Source organism: Hyperolius riggenbachi, chromosome 6 (genome assembly GCF_040937935.1).
Source record: "Hyperolius riggenbachi isolate aHypRig1 chromosome 6, aHypRig1.pri, whole genome shotgun sequence".
Classification (NCBI taxonomy): domain Eukaryota; kingdom Metazoa; phylum Chordata; class Amphibia; order Anura; family Hyperoliidae; genus Hyperolius; species Hyperolius riggenbachi.
The window spans coordinates 155474529-155498960 of NC_090651.1; the positions used below are offsets into that span (position 1 = coordinate 155474529).

Below are 24432 nucleotides of genomic sequence, written 5' to 3' on the forward strand. Positions count from 1 at the left end.
TTGGTACTCGTACAGGGTCTCATGGCTAGGTAGATGTCTTGCTTGCAAAATGATTATATTTCCAAGAATATTATATTTATTTCGTATGCTTCCCATTACCCTTACAAAGCGTTCTCTGTTGGGCTTACAGTCTCAGATAAATAAATTTGTTTGGGATAACATGCCGGCCAGAGTTAGGTCTCAAGTGATGTATAAACATCCTCCACAGAGTGGAGTAGGCCTTCCTAGCTTATGGCATTATTATTTAGCAGCCAAATTGAGTCAGATAATATACTAGGGGCCTTGATGCTGCTCCTCCTTTATGGTTCAATTTTGAGTCTTTATCTATCTACCCTTTCCACTTGCCCTCCTTGAATACAGTGGTGAATGGTCGTGACATGATTTCTCTTTCTCGTAAGAACAGGATAGTGTCATCTTTAGCCAAACTTTGGGTATCTATAGCGAACACCGTGATTCCAGCACATGCAGATTTCGGCGCGGAATTACGGCTATAGCAGCGCACAGGGAGTAACTTCGGCGCCGTCAGAAGATGGAGCTGAAGTTACAATTAAATCACAATAATTCGGCTTCCTGCAATTGCTGGAAGCCAAATTATTTCATTCCCCACTATCCATGGCGGCCTGGAGGGGTAATAGTATTTAACACGGCCGGGAACTTGTGCAACAGCAGGATCAGCCATATACCGGCTGAATCCTGCACCCAAGTCTCCTGCGCCGTTCTCTCTCGTACCCATCTATAACCTCTCAGTTTGATTTGATATCCTCTCCTTCCTCTAGGTTATCTTTTTTTGGGGAATCCTCAATTTCCCCCTGCTTTTCACAGTCCTCAGCAGTTCTCATGGTATAGCGAACGGGGGTTAACCACTGCTAATAAATTCTGGATGGGTGGTAAATTTATTTATTTCCCTGTGCTGTGTTTAGGTTTGGACGAGATGCCCCTCTTAGTGAAGCACTTCGATACTGTCAGATTAGGCACTTTTTTTTGTTCCCTATTCCCCTCCCCTCCTAATAAGGAACTGAGGGAGGATGTTTGAGTCCCTTTATTTTGGTTCCACCAGACGTAAGGATCTTATTTAACTGCTCTACGCTTTGTTGCTTGGACGCAACTCTGATGAGAAAATGCTGTATATGAGAGCCTGGGAGCAGGAGTTGGGTATCCAGATTAAACAATCTGACTGGTCAGCTGCTTGGGCCTCGTTTTTTATTGTGTTGTGTACTTAAATTTCTGTGTTCAATTTATTGTTTATGGTTTGCAAAAAAATATGGCACAACACTAACCTACACCAGCAATAGCCAAGTGTCAAACAACAGAGAGGGAAGATTGGAAATGTGGACAGGCTGGTATAGAGGCAGTATATAGTGCTACAGAATGGTGTAAAGAATTTAGGGAGAGTCACAAACAAGCTTTATACAAGGGTAGGAGTCTGCTGCCAAGAAGGTGAAGCAATACATGGATAAGGGGCTCTTCCCCACCTCCAGTGCCCCAGGAGGAGGTGGGGGGCCATTGGTCTGTTATAGAGCCTCAGTGGAAGTGGCAGTGTGTGGCGGCGGGTGTGCTTGCGGGTGTGCTTTCAATCAAGCATGCAGGTGGGAACTTTTTTTTTAGAGGTACAGGTAAGTATTTTTGGTAAATTAAGAATAATTAAGATTAATAAAGGACTTTTGTGTGATTGTGTTTTTATTTCATTTAACTGCTTGCGGAAATTGGTAAGGGGTACTTTGTACCCTATACTCCTTTCTCCTGGGGGAGGGGGCTGGCATTTGGGGGTCTCCTTCTTAAAGGCAACTGCCAGATGCCACCATGAACCCCTCCCCCCCACAAAGTCAGGAGCCCCACCTCCTCCTGTGGTACTGGAGGTGGGGAAAAGCCCCTTGTCCTTGGATTGGACAAAGGCTCTGGGGGAGAGGGGGAGGCTTGGGCACACCTCTCTCCCAGAGACCCCCATACCATGAACCATGCGGGCTGATATAACTCAGGGTGCAAAGCCCCACATGTCCGGGGCTACGCATTCTGGCTATCCCAGCCTGAATGGGGGACAATGGGTTAAAGAGGCTCGGGAGGGGGACCCACATCATTTTTTAAATATTTCAGTGATTTGAATAAAAAAGAAAAATAAATACATTTATATACAAGTTAATACATTATCTGTCATTTTACCGCGGTAACTTTGCTACCTTTTTCCTCTAATTTTAACATCGATTTTCTCAAAAACTATACCATCTTTTTGAAAAAAAAATGTTTTCCTCTTGTACTTACTGTCCTCTTTCACATACGCTGCAAATCTGGTGTTTCTAGCATGTAAGGGGGCTTTGCTAGAAACACCAGAAACACTAAAGTCGGCGGCCGTTGAAACATCTCCCACACTCGGAAAGAGAACTTTAAAATCAATTTTCTCAAAAACAATAAGGTTTTTTTGAGTACGTAGCTTTAGAGACAGAATCTTCAGAGCTCACGAGAGCATGCCAGAGAAGAAAAACTGCCCTTAAGATCCTATGAGCAGAGATGGGCCGAATGGTTTGCCGGCGAACGGTTCCAGGCGAACTTTGGTGGTTCGTGTTCGCCTGGACCAGACGAACTTTTGCGGAATTTCGATTCGCCCCATAATGCACTATGAGGATCAACTTTGACCCTCTGCATCACAGTCAGCAGGCACATTGTAGCCATTCAAGCTACACTAAGCCCTGGTGCCCCCCCCCCCTTATATAAGGCAGGCTCGCTGGCCATGACACTCACTCGTGTGCCTGCTGCAAATAGACAGACTAGGGAGAGCTGTTATTGCTAAAATAGCACCCCTCAACAGCTCTTTTGAGAGCTAATGTTTTCCTGATGTGTTTTTTTTTGTGTGTGTGTTGCTCACTGACACTGACATTATACAGCCCTATCTGTTGCAGCTGGACCTTGGTAATTGTTATTACTGTGCCAGCCAGACCCTGCCTAACTATCTATACTGGGACACCTACCTATGCCTACCTAACTACTGGGGCACCTACTTACCTGTACGGGGACACCTACCTACCTACACTAGGGGACCTACCTATGCCTACCTACCTATACTGGGACTCCTACCTATGCCTACCTAACTACTGGGACACCTACCTATGCCTACCTACCTATACTGGGTCTCCTACCTATGCCTAGCTACCTACTGGGGCACCTACCTATGCCTACCTACCTATACTGGGACTCCTACCTATGCCTACCTACCTATACTGGGACTCCTAACTATGCCTAGCTAACTACTGGGACACCTACCTATGCCTACCTACCTACACTGGGTCTCCTACCTATGCCTAGCTAACTACTGAGGCACCTACCTATGCCTACCTACCTATACTGGGACTCCTACCTATACTGGGACTCCTACCTATGCCTAGCTAACTACTGGGACACCTACCTATGCCTACCTACCTATACTGGTTCTCCTACCTATGCCTAGCTAACTACTGAGGCACCTACCTATGCCTACCTACCTATACTGGGACTCCTACCTATGCCTACCTACCTATACTGGGACCCCTACCTATGCCTACCTACCTATACTGGGTCTCCTACCTATGCCTAGCTAACTACTGGGACACCTATCTATGCCTACCTACCTATACTGGGACTCCTACCTATGCCTAGCTAACTACTGGGACACCTACCTATGCCTACCTACCTATACTGGGTCTCCTACCTATGCCTAGCTAACTACTGAGGCACCTACCTATGCCTACCTACCTATACTGGGACTCCTACCTATGCCTACCTACATACAAGAAGATAATAAGGTCGTTGCTTCATTGTGGACAGACCAAATTTGATCAGCTGGACAGTCACTGTTGTTCTATCATTGAGCTACCACAGCCCGGCGACCATATGGGCTTGAAAACCGTCACGGTCTACACTCTGGCCACGGTGCGCACCAGTCCAGCACGGCCGTCACTACGCAAACAGCTGTTTGCGGTGCGTTACACAGCGAGTTTGGTGTGTCAGTGTGAAGCAGAACTCTAATTACACTCCCTGATTGATGTATACACATGCAAGATGTTTGAAAGCACTTTAGGCCTGCAATTTAGCATTCAATGTGATTTCTGCCCTTAAAACGCTGCTTTGCGTCACATCCAGATTTTTCCCCGGGACTTTGGCCATGTATCCCACTCTGCCATGCTCCCTCCAGGTGTTAGACCCCTTGAAACATCTTTTCCATCACTTTTGTGGCCAGCATAATTTTTTCTAATTTTCAAAGTTCGCATCCCCATTGAAGTCTATTGCGGTTCGCGAACTTTTGCGCGAACCGAACCTTCCGCGAAGGTTCACGAACGGGGTTCGCGAACCTAAAATCGGAGGTTCGGCCCATCTCTACCTATGAGGTGAATATAGTTCTACCTTACTGCTCTCTATTTTAACAATACTCAACACCACCAATATTGCTAAAACTGTAATCATCTTTGTTACTGATTCCCTACTGCCTGCCGCCTGCCCCAACATCTGCCTGGATTTTGACTATTCTCTGCCTGCCACCTGCACCGACCTCCGACCTGGATTTTGACTAGTCTGCGTGGCGGCTGCACCGACCTCTGCCTGGGTTTGACTACTCTGCCTGCTGCCTGCACTCACCTCTGCCTGGATTTTGACTACTCTCTGCTGCCGCCTGCACTGACCTCTGCCTGGATTTTGACTACTCTCTGCTGTCGCCTACACTGACCTCTGCCTGGATTTTGACTACTCTCTGCCTGCCTTATTTGTACAGTTTCACAATTGTTTAAGTTTATTCATAAATGTAATTAATTCAACAAATTTCTGTTCTAGTCTTTTATTTATGTGCAGAATGTCTACCAGGCTTTTGTTCTGACATACTTTGGTGAGTTCTGACTTAAGAATTGGAGGCCTAAAATTCCTGAAAAAAAGTGTACCGCTTTTGACTCATAATTCCAGACAAAAATGCACCACCGGGGAGGTTAAAATATTCCTGACTGCGACCTTGGCCCCGATATTTTTAATATGGTTTTTATTACTGGTGCTGTGCGACTAGCACACAGCACTATCCTCCCACCTCCTGTGCCCTAGTCGTAATCTTCGACTGAGCAGAATGTCGAATATGGGCGGGGAGGAAGTGGCAGTTCTTCCTCTCCTCTGTCTGTCCCTAATTCAGCTGCCTCCACTCGCTACTACAGTTCCCCTTATGATCTGCTGCAAACTGCGGTCTACAGAGCTGAGCTGTGTGCGGGTTTGTGATAATAGAGGTTGGATATCCTTCCAACCTCAATTAACACAAGCCCGCACACAGCACAGCTTCCCTGCGTGCTGTGGGAAAAAAATACGGAACTATAGCAGCGAGTAGAAGGGGCGGCGTTACGGACGGGAGCTGCCACTTCCTCCCTGCCCATATTTGATCACAGAATGGGGCCCCAGGGGTCGTGGGAGGATGGTGCTACGTGATAGTCGCACAGCACCAGTAACAAAATTATATAAAAAATAACAGGTCCAAGGTCAGGGTTTTCAAGGATCCGACGACAGTTACAGTTACCGCCACTGGCATTTTGCTCTTCTTGCACAAGCATGGCCATACTGCACATGCGTTACTACAGCTGTGCCCAGGGCCAGTTCTAGACTTCTTGCCGCCTGAGGCAAACTTGTGAAGATGTCACCCCCCGCCACCCGGGGGGTAGTATAATTTCCCCCAGTATAGGTAGCCTGGAGGGAGTAGCAGGAAGGAAGGGGGCAGCGGGTCTGCTCTCCCCCTCCAGCTATTACGGCAGTGTAGTAGGCAACCGACGGGAAAGCGATGACTCACCTCCTTCAACGTTCCAGCGTGTGTTCAACCTCTCGTCACTTCCTGCAATTACGTCTACTGTACAGTGGGCGGCATTGCATGAAGTGACCAGAGGTGGAACACGCGCTGGAAGGCGGAAGGTAAGTCATTGCTTCCCCGCCGGCTGCCTACTACACTGCAGTAATAGCTGGAGGGGAGAGCGGACAGAGGGACCCAGGTGACCCCCCGAACCCCTCCCCGTCACTGTGCCAGTTGCCCCCCCCCCCTTGCTGCCTGATACCCCCTCCAGCTTGGCGCCCCCTCCACCTATGGCCAGTCGGGCGCTGCCCCCTCACTTCTGCCGCTTGAGGAACCTGCCTCACTCCGCCTCATGGGTGGCCCGAGGCTAACAGTGCCTGTGCAGTAGCACATAGCAGGAGCATTGCTTACTGTGCAGGCATAACCCTACTCATGCAGTTGTAGCACAGCCGTACTCATGCAGTCGCAGTATGGCTGCACTCAAGCAGGAAGAGGAAGAGAAGCACAGCCACGAGAATATATCAGACAAGCTTTGGCCGGATACATTCTGGGGGTCTGTAAGTGGAAACTGGGTAAAGAGGACACAGGAAGCCTTTGTACTATCCAGAGGCTTCCGTCTGCATAGGTATCTGTTTTTCCTTGTTCCTTGTTCGCTTTGGGTGCCCTTTAAACCTCTTTCCTCCTGATGCACATGGGAAAGCAAGCCTGTAAGAAAAGAAAAAAATACACACATACTTACGTAGTGGAAACCCTCTAGATGAGTCCTGTTTGACCCCACTACCGTTCACTGGGACCCTCTTATTCTTTTCAGTCGATCTGCTGTCTATGTAAAAGCGCGGCTGCAGTGCGCTGGTGTCAGTAGGGATTACACTAGTGCAGTAGCAGGAAGTTGCTTGTGCACAGAGCAAAAAGCGGTCCATGAACAGATGAATGCTACCGCATGGGTGTAAACCCTATTGGCACTTGTGCAGTGCGGCCGCACTCGGACATGGTATTGAGCCCGATTGTGAGAACATATTTGACAAGCTCTTGTCGATTATAGTCTGAAGCTGCTTGTTCGTACTAATTTGCAGGCGTGACCATACTCATGCAGGCACAAAATGGCTGCACTTGTGCAAGAAGGGTTCTGCCCAAAACATGTAGTGTATGCTTCAATACAGCTTGTTGCTGAACACAGCTCCTGAGTGCTGTGTCTTTCTTTCGTTTTTTTGCTTGTGCAAGAAGGGGAGCATGACTGCAGACTTAGGCTGGTTTCACAGTGGGACGTTAAAGTCCCACGTTACAGCAGCCAGTAACGCAGCCTAACTCACAGCACTGTAAAATCAATGTGCTGTTCACAGTTCACACGTTGCATTACATAGTAACACAGCACGTTTAAACAAAGTGCTGCATGCTGTACGTTATACTGGGCTAAGCCACGTTAGACTGTTTGCACATGCTCAGTAATGTTGGAGGAGGAGGTCTCCCCTCCTCCGCTGACAGCCACATGGCTAATTAATATTCACTGCACTGTGGTGATTAGTGGTGGAACTGTAGTGTTGTCCGGATCATGAACTAATCGTTCATGTGATCCAGATCTTTTTTGTGAGTCGAATCATCCGGATCATCACAATGAAAGATTCGGTTCACAGTGGATGTCTGTCTGGAAGAAACAGGAACATACAGAATGTACAGTGCAGGGAAAGTCCTGCCCTGCTAGTCATTTCACCCCCAGTCTGCTTCCCTAGTAAAATGATTTAAATGATTTGGTTCAAAGATCCGGATCTTTTCAATGATCCGATTCAAATGATCCGAATCCTTCAAAAGATCCGGACTTCCTATCACTAACCTGGAGCGGCTGCTTTCAGAGGTGCATGACGCAGCTCAATCTGACGTCCAACTTCAATACCACCATGCGTTGCGTTAGGGGCACGTTATGCGACCTTAACGTCCCCTAAAACGCAACATCTTGGTGGGAAAGTAGCCTAAAAGAGGGTCCTGGCCAGCGATGGTGAGGGTCAGCCTGTGACTAGCCTCTAGGTAGATAAGTGTAGCAGAGTGATTCCAGAATGGAGAAGAGCTTGTACTCTGGAAGGAAGTACCTCCTTAAGATGGAGGGGTCAGGCTCCCTTAAGAAAGCAGAGAGGGATGGGAACAACTCCTGAGGAGATAAAGTCTTCATTCTACCATCCCCATGTGTCCAGAAGTGCACAGGCTGATGAGAAAGTGGGAGTTGAGGCATGTTACACTCCTCCAGCCAGGCTGCACTTCTCAGCTAAGAAGCGTTCTCTCAGCTTCTGGACAAAACAGGGGGCAGAATTACTGAAGACCTCAACTCCTGATTCCTGGTTGGCAGATCATCCAAGTGCTCTCTACAAAGTGGGAATGTCGGTCCTACACTTGCCACCGAGCTGGAGGAAGTAGCAGGCAGGAAGGGGGTATTGAGCAGAGTGGCGGGGAGTGGGGTCGGACCCCCCCCCCCTCCCTCCCTCACCTGGGTCCCCCATCTGCACTCTCCCTCTATCTTAAGTTCAGCAGCAGCCACCGCCAGGCATGCTCTCCAAATTTGAATTTGGGTGAAACCTGGATAGTTGCTATCCAGATTTCACCCTGTTAATTATATCACCTGCGCGGGCTAGGCGGGGGGGGGGGGGGGGGGTTTGGGGGTCAATCTTACCTAGCTGACATCTTCGTCCGTCCCTCAGCACCTCCCAATCCGCCGTCTCGTGACTACAAACACCTCCTCCTTCCAGGTTGAGGGAGGAAGTGTATAGTCACGTGATGCCGGATTGGACTGCATCATGGGAAGCGCCGAGGGACGGACGAAGAAGACGTCAGCTAGGTAAGATTGAACACCCCTCCCCCCCGTGCCCAGCCAGCATGGTGATGTAATTAACAGGGTGAAATCCGGATAGTAACTGCCCGGGTTTCACCCGAATTCGAAGAGCATGCCTGGCCGCCGCTATTAGTAAGAGGCAGCGGGCGGGGATGACTCGCCTCTTCCGCGTTCCAGCGTGCGTTCCACTGTCGTCACTTCCTGCAATGCCGCCCACTGTATTGTAAGTGGACGGCATTGCAGAAGTGATGACAGTGGAACGCGGAAGAAGTGAGTCATCCCCGCCAACTGCCTCTCACTAATAGCAGCGGCTGCTGCTGAACACAAAAGTTTGCCTTCTTAAAACAGAAAAAATTTGCGATAATTCAGGTTTATCTCTTGGTTAACCATAACTCATTGGAGTGTGTGAGGGGCTACAATGGTCCTAAAAGCCCCCTTACTAAAATACTAAGGAAAACAAAAGTTTGCTTTTTAAAAAAACAGAAAGAATTTGTGATAATTCAGGTTGGAGTGAGCTTGAGATGTCTCACACACCTCCAGAACAGCTGAAATGCAATGATGTGTCATCTTGTTAATTTGTACAAAGCCATATTAATCCAGTATGCATACAGACGGTTTAGGATTGTTTGATCCTCATCAGTGCATGGCATGGATTAATTTGGCTCTATGGAGTAGGGCTTGTAACACCGAGAGGTACAGACTGACCAGCAAGCTCATGGTGAACCAGAACTCATTGAAGTGTGTGAGGAGCTGCAATGGTCCTAAAAGCTCCCTTACTAAAATACTAAGGAAAACAAAAGTTTGCTTTCTTAAAACAGAAAGAATTTGTCATAATTCAGGTTGAACCTGCTACCCCCTCCAGCTCGGTGGCAAGTGTAGGACCAGCCCTGGGGGCAGGGCCCTACTTCTTCTTCTTGCTTGGACCGGCCCCTTCTTCTTGCTTGGCCCGGCCCTTGGGGCAGGGCACTACTACTTCTTCTTGATTGAAGGTTGAGGCACTTACTCAATTATATATATATATATAGATGCTTCATTATTATTTAGTACATTTCACCTTTTTAGGCGCTTAAAGGGAACACAATAAAGCAATACCAATGCCAGTTGACTTACTTTTGTGATGATGCTCTGTCTTTAATACTTAAAGCGGACCTCCAGTGTATATCACAAATTCAATTGATTCTCGTCAAGTTACAATCACCTACCGGATCTTTTTCTTGTGAATACCTTGCATGGCCCCTGTCTGCCAGCTTCTGGTGTATAAACCCCCACCCCCTGCATTCTAGTGTGTGCCCTTGGCTTGTCCTAAGTTCCAGCATTTCAGTGACCTCTTCATAATGCAAGAGCACATGAAGTACAAATGTTGTGCTCTACACATGTTTATTCCCTGTGTGTGCATAGGAACAAAACAAAAAAGGAAGAAAAAGAGCAAATTGGATATAATGTCACGCTACTAGTAAGAGGCAGCGGGCGGGGATGACTCACCTCTTCCGCGTTCCAGCGTGTGTTCCACTGTTGTCACTTCCTGCAATGGCTCAGGAAGTGACCACAGTGGATCGCACGCTGGAACACGGAAGAGGTGAGTCATTCCCTCCTGCTGCCTCTTACTAGTAGCGGCTGCTGCTTAACTTTAAAAGCTGGAGGGGGAGCACAGATCGGGGGACCCAGGCGAGGGAGGGGGGGTCCGACCCCCCTCCCCGCCACTGTGCCCAATACCCCTTTCCTGCCCGCTACCCCCTCCAGCTGGGCGCCCCCCCCCCCACCCACAGCTTGGGGGGGGGGCGGAGATTTCTCCCAAGTTTGCCTCAGGTGGCAAAAAGTCTAGGTCCGGCCCTGGCCAATTGCCACAGTTTTGCTGTAATTACCCCGGTGTTATTAAAGCATTTCATAACCCATATTTTCATTTACCTGTTCTGCTAATGTCTTTGCTTAGGAGGACTCATTTTTGTATAAGAAATCATTTGCTCAATATGAAGTGGCACCAATGTTTTCAGGCCAATGCTGGTGCCATTACCTACTGCCAAACAACGAGGTCCCTGAGCCAATTATGCCAGACTTGGAAGAACAAGAGAGGCATCACGTGGACATAGCTGCTTTTTCAGTGGAATAGGAGTACGAGACAGAAAAGCGAAGAAATGCATAGAATGGGTCCTGCTAGATTAGGGGCAATAAAAAGGTGGCACTGTTATGAAGGATGCAGTAATGACAGAATTATAATGAAGGGAACACTATAATGAAGAAGCACTAAAACTGAGTACACAAACAGATTCTGCAAGAATAAAATATTACAGTATATTATGGCAAGCTGTGCAATAATCATTACAGTATGTGTTGTATATAGCCACACACATGCACACATTGTCCATTTGTTCATGCCCACTTTTCACCAGGTTGCTTGCTCTTTAGCTCCGGGATTGTCTGTGTTGCGCCTTAATATCACCTTATATTCACTTAGACTGTTAATAGCAGGGTTTTCAAACTTGCCCCACTTGGTCATTAGGTGACTGGAAATAACATACAGGGAAGTGGGTGGAGTCTACAACAGCCAATCAAAATTCACTATTGATAAGTTCTATTGATTTTTAAGGGGAAGATTTAAATTGCTGCCATTTTTATACTGTTAATAGAAGAGGCCTCAAACCTGGTACACTCGGTCATTGAGTGACTGGGATTCAAATTCAGTAAAGTGGGCAGAGCCACAAACAGCCAATCGGATTTCTTTACTTGGTAAACTGCTTCCATGTTCACATTATTGATGCCAGGAACCCCAAAGTACACAAACTTGGTCACTGAGTGACTGTGTGTCAAATTTACAAAAAACGGGCAGAGCCCAAAAAACAAAATTTTCACTGGGAAAATGTAAACTGCAGATTTTCATACACTGTTAATGACAAGGTTCTTAAACTTGGCACAGTTTGCCACTGGACGACTGGGATGAATATTCAGGAAATTGGGTGAAGCCTACAACAGCCAATCAAAATTTACATATTGATTTTCAAGGGGAATATTTAAATTGCTATCATTTTTACACTGTTATTGGCAAAGGCCTCAAACCTGCTACAGTCGGTCAATGGGTGAGTGGGGTGCAAAAATTCACAAAAGGGGCGGGGCCACAATTAGCTTGTCAGATTTGTATCTTTTCAATGGGAACATTTTAATTATTAACGCCAAGGACCCCAAAGATCACAAATTGTGTCATGTAATGACTGTGTGTCAATGTTAGAAAAAGTGGGCAGAGCTAACAACCTCCAAATACATACCCGATCCAGGTCATCAGCTAGTATCTGCTACAGAAAAGGCCAAGGCCATATTCTGCAAGGAATCAGAGTTATGCACCAGAACCCACCTCATACAGGGTTCCAGTGAATCTTATTAAACAGACAATGTGTTGGGACATTCTTACTTTTAAGCATTATTGTACCTCTGTGTTTTGTTTTTTTTACTGTACCCCAGGAATGCATTTCAACTAAACTTAGGATATAGCAGTAGAGTAGCTGTTAAACGTATACTTAAGTCACCTTAAAAAAAAGTTATAATTTCCTGGGGCTTCTACCAGCCCCCTGCAGCCATCCTGTGCCCAAGCCGAGCCGCAACGATCCTCCATTCCCCCATCACCAGCTAGTTTCGTTTTCGCCGACTCTGAGTCGACTGCACTGGCACAGTGGCCCACCGACTTCGAGTCGGTGAAAACGATACTAACTGGCGGTGGGGGAACGGAGGATTGTTGCAGACCGGCGCAGGCACAGGACAGCTGCAGGGGGCTGGTAGAAGCCCCAGGTAAGTGAAATTCTTTTTTTTAAAGGTGACTTAAAGGACAACTGCAGTGGGAAGAATATAGGATGTAGGATGTATTTCCTTTTAGGTAATGCCAGTTGCCTGGCAGCCCTGCTGATCTATTTGGCTGCAGTAGTGTCTGAATCACATCTGAAACAAGAATGAAGCTTATCTTGTCATATCTGACATTAATGCCAGAATCTCCTTAGCATGCTTGTTCAGGGTAAAAGTATTAGAGGCAGAGGATCAGCAGGATAGCCAGGCAACTGGTATTGCTTAAATGAAAATAAATGTGGCAGCCTCCAAATCACTCTCATTACAGTTGTCCTTTAACCACTTGCCGACCGCCCACTACCTATGGGCGTCGGCAAAGTGGCACCCCCAGGACCGCGTAACGCCGATAAGCGGCGGCTCCTGGGGGACTGAATCGCCGGGGATTGCGCGCGCATTCCGCCGGCATTTGGCTCCTCCCACCCGCAACGTCAACCCGCCGTCCCTTTAGCAGCGCCGGCGGGTTGTTAACCCCCGATCTGCCGCATAGTAAGCGTAGAATACGCTTTGTAATGTATACAAAGCGTATTATACAGGCTGCCTCCTTCCCTGGTGGTCCCAGTGATCGAGGGACCACCAAGGCAGGAGGCAGCCCCCCTGGTAAGCAAAGAAAAACACTGATCCTGCCCCCTGATCGCCCACAGCACCCCTCAGACCCCCCCGATCACCCCCTCAGACTCCTGTTTGCATCCAATCACCCCCCTAAACACCCATCAATCACTCCCTGTCACTATCTGTCAACGCTATATTTTAGATTAGGTCCTAAACTGCCCCCTGGTGGCGCCTGATCACCCCCCCCACACCCTCAGATCCTCCCCAGACCCCCCCTGTACTGTATACATCTATCCTCCCCTGTAATCACCCACTGATCACCTGTCAATCACCCATCAATCACCCCATATCACCACCTGTCACTGCCACTCATCAGATCAGACCCTAACCTGCTCCTTGCGGGCACCTGATCACCCGCCCACACCCTCAGATCGCTTGCAGACCCGCCCTCAGATCACCTCCCAAGTGCATTGTTTACATCTGTTCTCCCCTCTAATCACCCACTGATCACCCATCAATCACCCATCAATCACCCCTTGTCACCACCTGTCACTGCTACCCATCAGATCAGACCCTAATCTTCCCCTTGCGGGCACCCAATTACCCACCCACACCCTCAGATCGCCCTCAGACCCCCCCCCCCCTCCGATCACCTCACCAGTGCATTGCTTGCATCTATTCTCCCCTCTAATCACACTCTGATCACCTATCAATCACCCCGTCACCCCCTGTCACTGCTACCCATCAGCTCAGACCCTAATCTGCCCCTTGCAGGCACCCAAACACCTGCCCACACCCTCAGATTGCCCTCAGACCCACCCTCTTATCACCTCCCCAGTGCATTATTTACATCTGTTCTCCCCTTTAATCACCCACTGATCACCCATCAATCACCCCTTGTCACCACCTGTCACTGCTACCCATCATACCCATAAGATCAGACCCTCATCTGCCCCTTGCGGGCACCCAATCACCCGCCCACACCCTCAGATCGCCCTCAGACCCCCCCCTCACTCTGATCACCTTGCCAGTGCATTGTTTGCGTCTATTCTCCCCTCTAATCACACCCTGATCACCTATCAATCACCCCGTCACCCCCTGTCACTGCTACCCATCAGGTCAGACCCTAATCTGCCCCCTGCGGGCACCCAAACACCCGTCCACCCCCTCAGATTGCCCTCATACCCCTCTGATCACCTCCTCAGTGCATTATTTACATCTGTTCTCCCCTCTAATCATCCACTGATCACCCATCAATCACCCCCTGTCACTGCTACCCATCAGATCAGACCCTAATCTGCCCCTTGCGGGCACCCAATCACCTGTCCACACCCTCAGATCGCCCTCAGACCCCCCCCCCCCCCCGATCACCTCGCCAGTGCATTGCTTGCATCTATTCTCCCCTCTAATCACACCCGTATCATCTATAAACCACCCCATCACCCCCTGTCACTGCTACCCATCAGATCAGACCCTAATCTGACCCTTGCGGGCACCCAAACACCCGCCCCCACACCCTAAGCTCGCCCTCAGACCCCCCTGATAACCTCCCCAGTGCATTATTAACATCTGTTCTCCCCTCTAATCGCCCACCAATCACCCCCTGTCACCACTTGTCACCCAATTACCCACCCACACCCTCAGATCACCCTCAGACCCCCCCGATCACCTCCCCAGTGCATTGCTTGCATCTATTCCCCCTGTAATCACACCCTGAGACACCCATCAATCACCTCCTGTCACCACCTGTCACCCCCTAGCACTCCTATCCATCAGATTAGGCCCTAATTTGCCCCGTGTGGGCTCCTGATCACTCAGCCAAACCCTCAGATCCCCCTCAGACCCCCTTCCGATCACCTCCCCAGTGCATTGATTGCATCTATTCTCCCCTGTAATCACCCCCTGAGACACCCATTATTCACCTCCTGTCACCACCTGTCACCCCCTAGCACTCCTATCCATCAGATTAGGCCCTAATCTGCCCCCTGCGGGCTTCTGATCACCCGGCCAAACCCTCACCCGCCCCACTGCAGTGACAGATTTTTTTTTCTCTGATCACTGCTGGCCTCTACGACTTAATTGTCGCTGAGACTAACCGTTATGCCACACAATACGCAACCGCCAATCCAAGAAGCTACCATGCCCAGCCTTTTCGGTGGAAACCACCCCAAGTTTCTGAACGTAACATTTTTTGGGGCCTTCTCCTTAACATGGGTCTAGTCAAAAAGGATGTATTGTGGTCTTATTGGTCTACGCACCCAATACATCACCTGCCCATGTTCTCTGCTGCCATGTCCAGGTCACGATTTGAGAACATCCTGCACTTCAGTGACACCCCAAGGCAGTGGCGGACACAGGCAGCAGTGGGCCCCTGTGCAAAATATCAATTGTGGGCCCCCTGACCTGCGACGCGCGAAGCGCGCCGCGTCAAAAAATGGGTGCAGCTATAACCTGCAAAAAATGGGCGTGGATAGAACCTGCGGCGCGTAGCGCCGCGGCAAAAAATGGGCGTGGCAATGACCGGATAAGGGCGGAGCTAACTGTAATTTAAAGTGATCCCGGGGTGAGAGTGATATGGAGGCTGCCATATTTATTTCCTTTTAAACAATACTAGTTGCCTGGCGGCCCTGCTGATCTATTTGGCTGCAGTAATAAACTGAATTACACCAGCAACAAGCATGCAGCTTAATCTTCTCAGTTCTGACAATATTGTCAGAAACCCCTGACCTGCTGCATGCTTGTTCAGGGTCTATGGTTGAAAGAATAAGAGGCAGAGGACCAGAACGGCAACCAGGCAACTGGTATTGCTTAAAAGGAGAGAAATATGGCAGCCTCAATATTATTCTCACCTCAGGTTCCCTTGAAAAGTGCAACGCAAAGACAGTGGGCCCAAGTTTTGGTGACCCTTTCCCCAGAAAATTCACATAATTGTGCAGGTTTTCACAAGAAAATACACATAATGTGAGCAGATTTGCCCAGAAAATACATTCAATCATGTCGGCAGATATGCCCAGAAAATACGTGCAATGATGTCGGCAGATATGCCCAGAAAATACGTGCAATGATGTCGGCAGATATGCCCAGAAAATACGTGCAATGATGTCGGCAGATATGCCCAGAAAATACGTGCAATGATGTCGGCAGATATGCCCAGAAAATACGTGCAATGATGTCGGCAGATATGCCCAGAAAATACGTGCAATCATGTCGGCAGATATGCCCAGAAAATACGTGCAATCATGTCGGCAGATATGCCCAGAAAATACGTGCAATCATGTCGGCAGATATGCCCAGAAAATACCTGCAATCATGTCGGCAGATATGCCCAGAAAATACCTGCAATCATGTCGGCAGATATGCCCAGAAAATACCTGCAATCATGTCGGCAGATATGCCCAGAAAATACCTGCAATCATGTCGGCAGATATGCCCAGAAAATACGTGCAATCATGTCGGCAGATTTGCCCAGAAAACACATGCAATCATGTAGCAAATTTGCCCAGAACATACATGCAATCATGTGGCAGACCTGCCCAGAACATACACGCAATCATGTGGCAGACCTGCCCTGAACATACACGCAATCATGTGGCAGACCTGCCCAGAACATACACCTGCTAAAATAAATAATAAAAAAAAACCATTTACTCACCTGCAGCAGCAGACCTCCTGTCCCAGCCTCCATCCGGCGCGCAGCTCCCATGGGTGGTTGGGTGGATAGGTAGCCTGGTGGGTAGGTAGGCAGCCGGGTGGGTAGGTAGGTAGCCCTTAGCCGGGTGGGTAAGTAGCCTGGTGGGTGGCTGGGTAGCCGGGTGGGTAGCCTGGTGGGTGGCTGGGTAGGCGGGTGGGTAGGTAGCCTGGTGGGTGGGTAGGTGGGTGGTTAGGTAGCTGGGTGGGTGGGTAGGTAGCCTGGTGGGTTGGTAGGTAGCCGGGTGGGTAGGTAGGTAGGTAGCCTGGTGGGTAGGTAGGTAGCCGGGTGGGTGTGTAGGTAGCCGGGTGGGTGGTTAGGTAGCCGGGTGGGTAGGTAGCCGGGTGGGTAGGTAGGTATCCGGGTGGGTAGGTAGCCGGGTGGATGGGTAGGTAGCCGGGTGGGTGGGTAGCCAGGTAGATAGCCGGCAGGGTGGTTAGGTAGCCGGGTGGGTAGGTAGCCAGGTAGATAGCCGGCAGGGTGGTTAGGTAGCCGGGTGGGTAGCTAGGTAGCCGGGTGGTTAGGTAGCCGGGTGGGTAGGTAGCCAGGTAGATAGCCGGCAGGGTGGTTAGGTAGCCGGGTGGGTAGCTAGGTAGCCGGGTGGGTGGGTAGGTAGCCTGGTTAGGTAGCCGGGTAGGTAGCCGGGTGGATGGTTAGGTAGCGGGGTAGGTAGCCGGGTGGGTAGGTAGCCGGGTGGGTGGGTAGGTAGCCGGGTGGGTAGGTAGCCGGGTGGGTGGGTAGGTAGCCGGGTGGGTAGGTAGCCAGCAGGGTGGTTAGGTAGCCGGGTGGGTGGGTAGGTAGCCAGGTAGATAGCCGGCAGGGTGGTTAGGTAGCCGGGTGGGTAGCTAGGTAGCCGGGTGGGTAGGTAGCCAGGTAGATAGCCGGCAGGGTGGTTAGGTAGCCGGGTGGGTAGCTAGGTAGCCGGGTGGGTAGGTAGCCAGGTAGGTAGCCGGCAGGGTGGTTAGGTAGCCGGGTGGGTAGCTAGGTAGCCGGGTGGGTAGGTAGCCGGGTGGGTAGGTAGCCAGGTAGATAGCCGGCAGGGTGGTTAGGTAGCCGGGTGGGTAGCTAGGTAGCCGGGTGGGTAGGTAGCCAGGTAGATAGCCGGCAGGGTGGTTAGGTAGCCGGGTGGGTAGCTAGGTAGCCGGGTGGGTAGGTAGCCAGGTAGGTAGCCGGCAGGGTGGTTAGGTAGCCGGGTGGGTAGCTAGGTAGCCGGGTGGGTAGGTAGCCAGGTAGATAGCCGGCAGGGTGGTTAGGTAGCCGGGTGGGTAGGTAGCCAGGTAGATAGCCGGCAGGGTGGTTAGGTAGCCGGGTGGGTAGCTAGGTAGCCGGGTGGTTAGGTAGCCGGGTGGGTAGGTAGCCAGGTAGATAGCCGGCAGGGTGGTTAGGTAGCCGGGTGGGTAGCTAGGTAGCCGGGTGGGTGGGTAGGTAGCCTGGTTAGGTAGCCGGGTAGGTAGCCGGGTGGATGGTTAGGTAGCGGGGTAGGTAGCCGGGTGGGTGGGTAAGGTAGCCGGGTGGGTAGCTATCCGGGTGGGGGGCCCGACTCCTATCCTCCCTCACTCACCTCGGGGCCCCCCTCCCGGTATGCGCTGCAGCCGGCGGGAGAGCAGAAAATACAGGAAGTCTCCGGCCGGGGCTGCAGCAGACGCTAGAGGCAGCTGCTGCTTAGTTTCCGATATGTCTCCAAAGTTGGAGACCAAGCGGCAGCTGCCGCCCCGGCCGGAGACTTCTTGTATTTTCCGCTCTCCCGCCGCATGAGGGGGGGGGGGGGGCGAGGTGAGGGGGGAGGACAGGTGTTGGGCCCCCCAGGTTAAAAAAAAAAAACATAAAAAAAAAAACAAAAAACCCTGCAATACTTAATGGGCCCCTGAAGCAGCAGAACTTCAGGGGCCCTTGTGCGGCGGCACGGCCTGCACGGCCGTATGTCCGCCACTGCCCCAAGGTATTCCGTTAGGTGTATGGTGAGTTCAAAGATTTTATTTTTTGTCACAAGTTAGTGGAAAATGACACTTTGTGAAAAAAAAACAATAAAAATCAATTTCCGCTAACTTGTGACAAAAAAAAAATCTTGTATGAACTCACCATACTCCTAATGGAATACTTTGGGGTGTCTTATTTCTAAAATGTGGTCACTTGTGGGGTTCCTATACTGCCCTGGCATTTTAGGGGCCCTAAACCGTGAGGAGTAGTCTAGAAGCCAAATGCCTCAAAATGACCTGTGAAATCCTAAAGGTACTCATAGGACGTTGGGCCCCTTAGTGCACCTAGGCTGCAAAAAAGTATCACACATGTGGTATCGCCGTACTTAGTAGAAGTAGTATAATGTGTTTTGGGGTGTATTTTTACACATACCCATGCTGGGTGGGAGAAATATCTCTGTAAATGGACAGTTGTGTGTAAAAAAAAAAAAAAAAAAAAAAATATTATTTACAGAGATATTTCTCCCACCCAGCATGGGTATGTGTAAAAATACACCCCATGTCTTTTTATCAAAGACATGTAGCACAATAAATTTGGACAAAAATGTATATAGAAATTTTACTTTATTTGAAAAATGTCAGCACAGAAAGTAAAAAAAAAAATCTTTTTTTTTTTTTACAAAATTCATGTCTTTTTTGATAAATATAATAAAAACTAAAAATCACAGCAGCAATCAATTAGCACCAAAAGAAAGCTGTATTAGTGACAAGAAAAGGAGGTAAAATTCATTTAGGTGGTAGGTTGTATGACCGAGCAATAAACCGTTAAAGCTACAGTGGTCTAGTTCTTAAAGAGAACCCGAGGTGGCTTTGTATAACGTTAGTGGGGCACAGAGGCTGGTTGGGCACACTAACACCAGCCTCTGTTGCCCCATGGTGTGTGTCAAAGACCCCCCTGCTCGCCGCTATCCTTCCCGCAGTGCTGGCGACACGCAGCGCGTCGCCAGCACAATGTTTACCCTAGCGCTGTCTGTCAGCGCCGCTCCCCCGCCTCCTCCGCATCGCCGCTACCCGCCCTCGTCCCTTCCCTCCAATCAGCGTGAGGGAAGGGACGAGGGCGGGTAGCGGCGATGCGGAGGAGGCGGCGGAGCGGCGCTGACAGACAGCGCTAGGGTAAACATTGTGCTGGCGACACGCTGCGTGTCGCCAGCATTGCGGGGGTATAGCGGCGAGCAGGGGGGTCTTTGACACACACCATGGGGCAACAGAGGCTGGTGTTAGTGTGCCCAACCAGCCTCTGTGCCCCACTAACGTTATACAAAGCCACCTCGGGTTCTCTTTAAGGGGTTTTATGACTGCAGTCCTTAAAGGAGTCATCAGGGGATATTGAAGAAAATGAGTGCTACTTCCCGGGGGCTTCCTCCGGCTCCAAGCTCCCAGGACGTCCCTCGCCACAGCTCTGCCTTCAGCCGATCGCCGCAGGTTCGTCCCCGGCGATGTCGTCAGAGCGACCTCCAGGTCGCTCTGTACTGCGCCTGCGCGAGCGGCGCTGTCAATCACCGCCACGTGGGCCGGAGCGTTCTGCACCTGCGCAGTCCGCTCTGGCCCACGTGGCGGTGATTGACAGCGCCGCTCGCGCAGGCGCAGTACAGAGTGACCTGGAGGTCGCTCCGACGTCGTCGCCGAGGACCGGGATGGACCTGCGGCGATCGGCTGAAGGCTGAGCTGCGGCAAGGGACGTCCCGGGATCTTGGAGCTGGAGGAAGCCCCCGGTAAGTAGCACTTATTTTCTTCAATATCCCCTGATGACTCCTTTAAGTGGTTAAGTAGCGCTTTAAATAGATATGAATAGTATTGATACCAAGTAATTCTTGGTAAGAGCACTTGTTGTAGAGGGTGCAGACAAGAACAAAGAACATCGATCAGGCCCTAGGCAATCTAAAGGGGCCCATACACTGGTCGATTTTAGACATCGATCGACGGCCGATTCAACCGTTTTGATCGAATCGGATAGAATTCAATGCAGCAGAAAGCATGATCGATCATCAGAACGATCGATTTCCGGCCGATTTCGATCGATTTGATTGTTCGGTCCGGACGGAAAATCTGGGTCGAACGGCTGCTGGCAGCCGATCGATGGCCCATAGGGTTGCATTGAATCGAATGGTGCAACACTGCATTTCGAACAAATTTCAATCGATTTCATTCAGAAATCTATTGAAATTTGATTCCTTCTGTGTGGCACACATCAGATACATTCCCCTGTCAGATTCGACCTGATAGGCATCTGACAGAAATCTATCTGATTGTCGAATCTGCTGCAAATCTATAAGTGTATGGGCACCTTAACTGTGGGTACAGCTAAAAGGGCCCATACACTGGTCGATTTTAGCCATCAATCGATTCTATAGAATCAATTGATCAGAAATTGATTCTTTCAAATCAGCAAATTGATCGATTTGCAGCCGATTTCGATTGATTTGATCTATCTGACAGGATGGAAAATCTAGATCGATCTTCTGCTGGTAGCAGATCGATTGCCCATAGAGTTGCATTGGATCTAATGGTGCATTTAGATTGATTTTCAATAGATTTCATTCTGAAATCTATTGGAAATCTGTTCCTAGTGTGTGGCACCCATCAGATTCCTGTCAGATTCGACTTGACAGGCATCTGACAGAAATCTATCTAATGGTCGAATCTGCTGCAAATCTATAAGTGTATGGCCACCTTATGAGTGATCTGCCGGTACTCTGCGTGAGAATGAGGGGGATTTTTCCTCTATAACACATTCTTCATGCACAATCTGAACCAGGTTTATGGGTGATGGACAACATCACTGAATTCAATGTGCTCAACATTCTCAGTGGATTCACTACAACTCCGCAGGGAGTGCATATGTAGAGTATCGTGCTACTGTATAAACCCAAATTTAACAACATTTGCATAAACCTGCATCAGGCTGGGAACACACTTAGCAGAATTACATTTTCCACTATGTGCTATGAAGAAAACGTATGCAATTCTGCTATGTGTGTTCCCAGCCTAAACGTAGAATTATTTGCAACTCACTGACCATCCCTACTAGGGACAACTACACATCAGGCTTTATTCTTACAGCAGAGATGGTATTTATTATATATAAAAGACACATCAGATATACAGTCGCAATCAGATATGTATATCTGATTTTAAAAATAGGGACGGTGACTGTTTTATTGCAGCAGCACAAATATCTATTTTTTATTGGTTTATTTCATTTTTGTGGACTTAGCACTGCTATTACTGTACACAGATGAACCTCGAAAAATTAGACTATTGTGCAAAAGTCAATTTATTTCCGTAAGTTTAACTTCAAAAGTAAAACGAATATATGAAATATGCTCTATACATGCAAGCAAGATATTTCAAGCCTATATTTTTTTTAGAACTTTGATGATTATAGCTTACAGCTTATGAAAACCCCAAAATCCAAATCTCAGACCATTAGAATATTGTGAAAATGTTCAATATTCTAGGCTCAAAGTGTCAGACTAATCAGCTAATTTACCCAAAACAACTGCAAAAGGTTCCTATTTCATATAGTACTTTCACCTTTTAAGTTGAATTACTGAAATAAATGGACTTTTACATAATATTCTTTGAGTTGTATCTGTATATACAAGTAATTTATGATAACGATTATCTGAGAAATAGAACATATTTTCATATTTTCTCCTTTAATTGCAGTTTAAATTCATTAGGAGTCTGTGAATTTTGTTCCCAACTCCAACTCCAGGCACCCAAAACTGCTCCAGCTCCTCGACTCCGACTCCACAGCCCTGGTAAATACCCTCTCCTTTCCAAGTCCTATCCTGAGGCAGGGATGAGCCCCTTGTTCTTAAAGGAAACAAAATAATTGAAAAAAAAAGCCAGTTTAACTTAAGTGGGGCTTCTACCGGCCCCCTGCAGCCACTCTGTGCCAGTGCCGACATATATCTTAATTCAGCCATGGATACATTGATTGACAGCTTATTACAAAGTACTCAATGTTGATAAAAATGTCCCTTGTAGCTACACAAAAGTCAAAAGGTAGAATTATAATATAAAAATTATACAGCAAATAAATTCAGAACTAACCTTCACAGACAGGAGGGGGACTCCAGCCAGCTTCTGTGCAGGCAGTGCGAGGAGTTCTAGTTGGTTTATATCCCGTGTCACATGTATATTCTATATTCTGGTCCTTGTTAAATCTTTCTCCGGGACTTGTTACTTCCCCATGAGAAATCTCAGGCTTGCTACATTTAATATCTGTGTAAAACAATGGCATATACACATTATATGCAATTTCAGAATTCAGAAAGTTACATTTCAGTTTTTCTTTACAACATAGTTAAATAAAGATGGGTAAAAAGAATAAACATTTACACACCTGGGGCTTCCTCCAGCCACCTCCAGGCTGATTGCCCCTGATGAGTCATTTATGACAAAACCGTAGGGCGGAGCTACGGCCAGAGGAGGAAGAGACGCCATTAACTTCTTGTGACCTGTTTTTATATATATGCGCATTTGTACAGTTTGTAAGTGGACTACCTATACTGAGGACACCTTTGGCTACCTATGTGGGGGAACTCTGGAGGACACCATCATCCATATAATACAATCCATATAAACCCTCTAATAAAAGATTAATAAAAATACAAGAAGAGGGGTGTCAGGCACTTGAACCCTGCTGTATTGAACTAGGATAATCCAGGAATAGCTGCAGCAGTACACAATCCCAGCAAAAGCAATGTGCTCAAGACAACAGAATAGGTCTATGAAAGACAATTCACAGATAGAGCAACGTCTAGCACTATAGTTTTAATTGCACCTTCACATCTACAGATAAAGTGCATCAGTGCATAAAAATCCAGTTCATTAGCATGTAACATCATAGCAGCAATGTTAAGATGCGCGCCACGTGTATCAGTAATTTGGGGCTCTGGTGGTGAGTTTAGCGACAGCATAGAGAGCCGTCATTCGTCTCTCCCCGCGCCGAACTGAGTGGCGCTGAGCCGCCGTGTACTCATTAGCAGTATGTAATAATCTTAATACAACAAATGCATGCAGGCATTCTTATAGTGTGAGTTGGAGCTGGGTGGGACTGGGTAGGAAGCAACTGTGGGATCCAGAAGGTGCATGGCCTAACAACGGTTTCACACAATGTTTACCTAGCTTCATTCAAGGACACTGTGCACGGTGCGTGAGCTACACGTCACGTCACTAGTAGGTAGTTCCTACACACAGTGCATGGAAAATATTAGCCTCACACACAGCGTAGAGAACGCAGCACCTGGCACGTGGCTCGCTGCTGGCCAGTGGCCCCATGTGTGTTGGTTAATGCTTCCCATGCTCTTTGCCTGTACAAATATTTTAATTGGACTTCTTATAAATAAACAAAATCACACTATGGAATGCTTTTTCTCCTGAGGCGTTATTCGCTGCTGATCTGCATCAGATCTACATTGGAGGAGATATCCATTGGTCGCTACTGGCACAGGACCGCCATAAGAGTCCTGAAAGTCTGGGCGTTACTGCAGTTTGGAGATCCATATTGGCCACAGGATATCACAAAAAGGACCTGTTAATGGACAATTTGGGTAAAAGAGGTGCCCTGGTATGTAATAAAAACATTTAAAAACAGTTTAAAAGCGACAAGGAAATGAGGTAGCTTACCTCATTGATGAAAACAATCTGTGTAACAACAAAAAAAATGTATTAGTGATAGCACAGGCAACGCGTTTCGCGGGTCTGAGCCCGCTTCCTCAGGCCAATAGCAGTGCCTTGAGGCTCTCTACACTGAATGTATAATTTAGTTTGGCACTGCTATTGGCATGAGAAAGCA

At 48.5% G+C, this 24432-nt stretch overlaps 1 protein-coding gene across 1 annotated transcript in view; it reads right to left on the bottom strand.

Moving 5' to 3' along the window:
* Positions 1–24432, bottom strand: part of LOC137522080 (complement factor H-like) — a 485888-nt gene that overhangs the window by 324665 nt on the left and 136791 nt on the right. The window contains exon 6 of the mRNA XM_068242107.1: positions 22686–22856. Coding sequence (XP_068098208.1) covers positions 22686–22856 — 171 coding nt within the window. The remainder of the gene's footprint in view (positions 1–22685; positions 22857–24432) is intronic.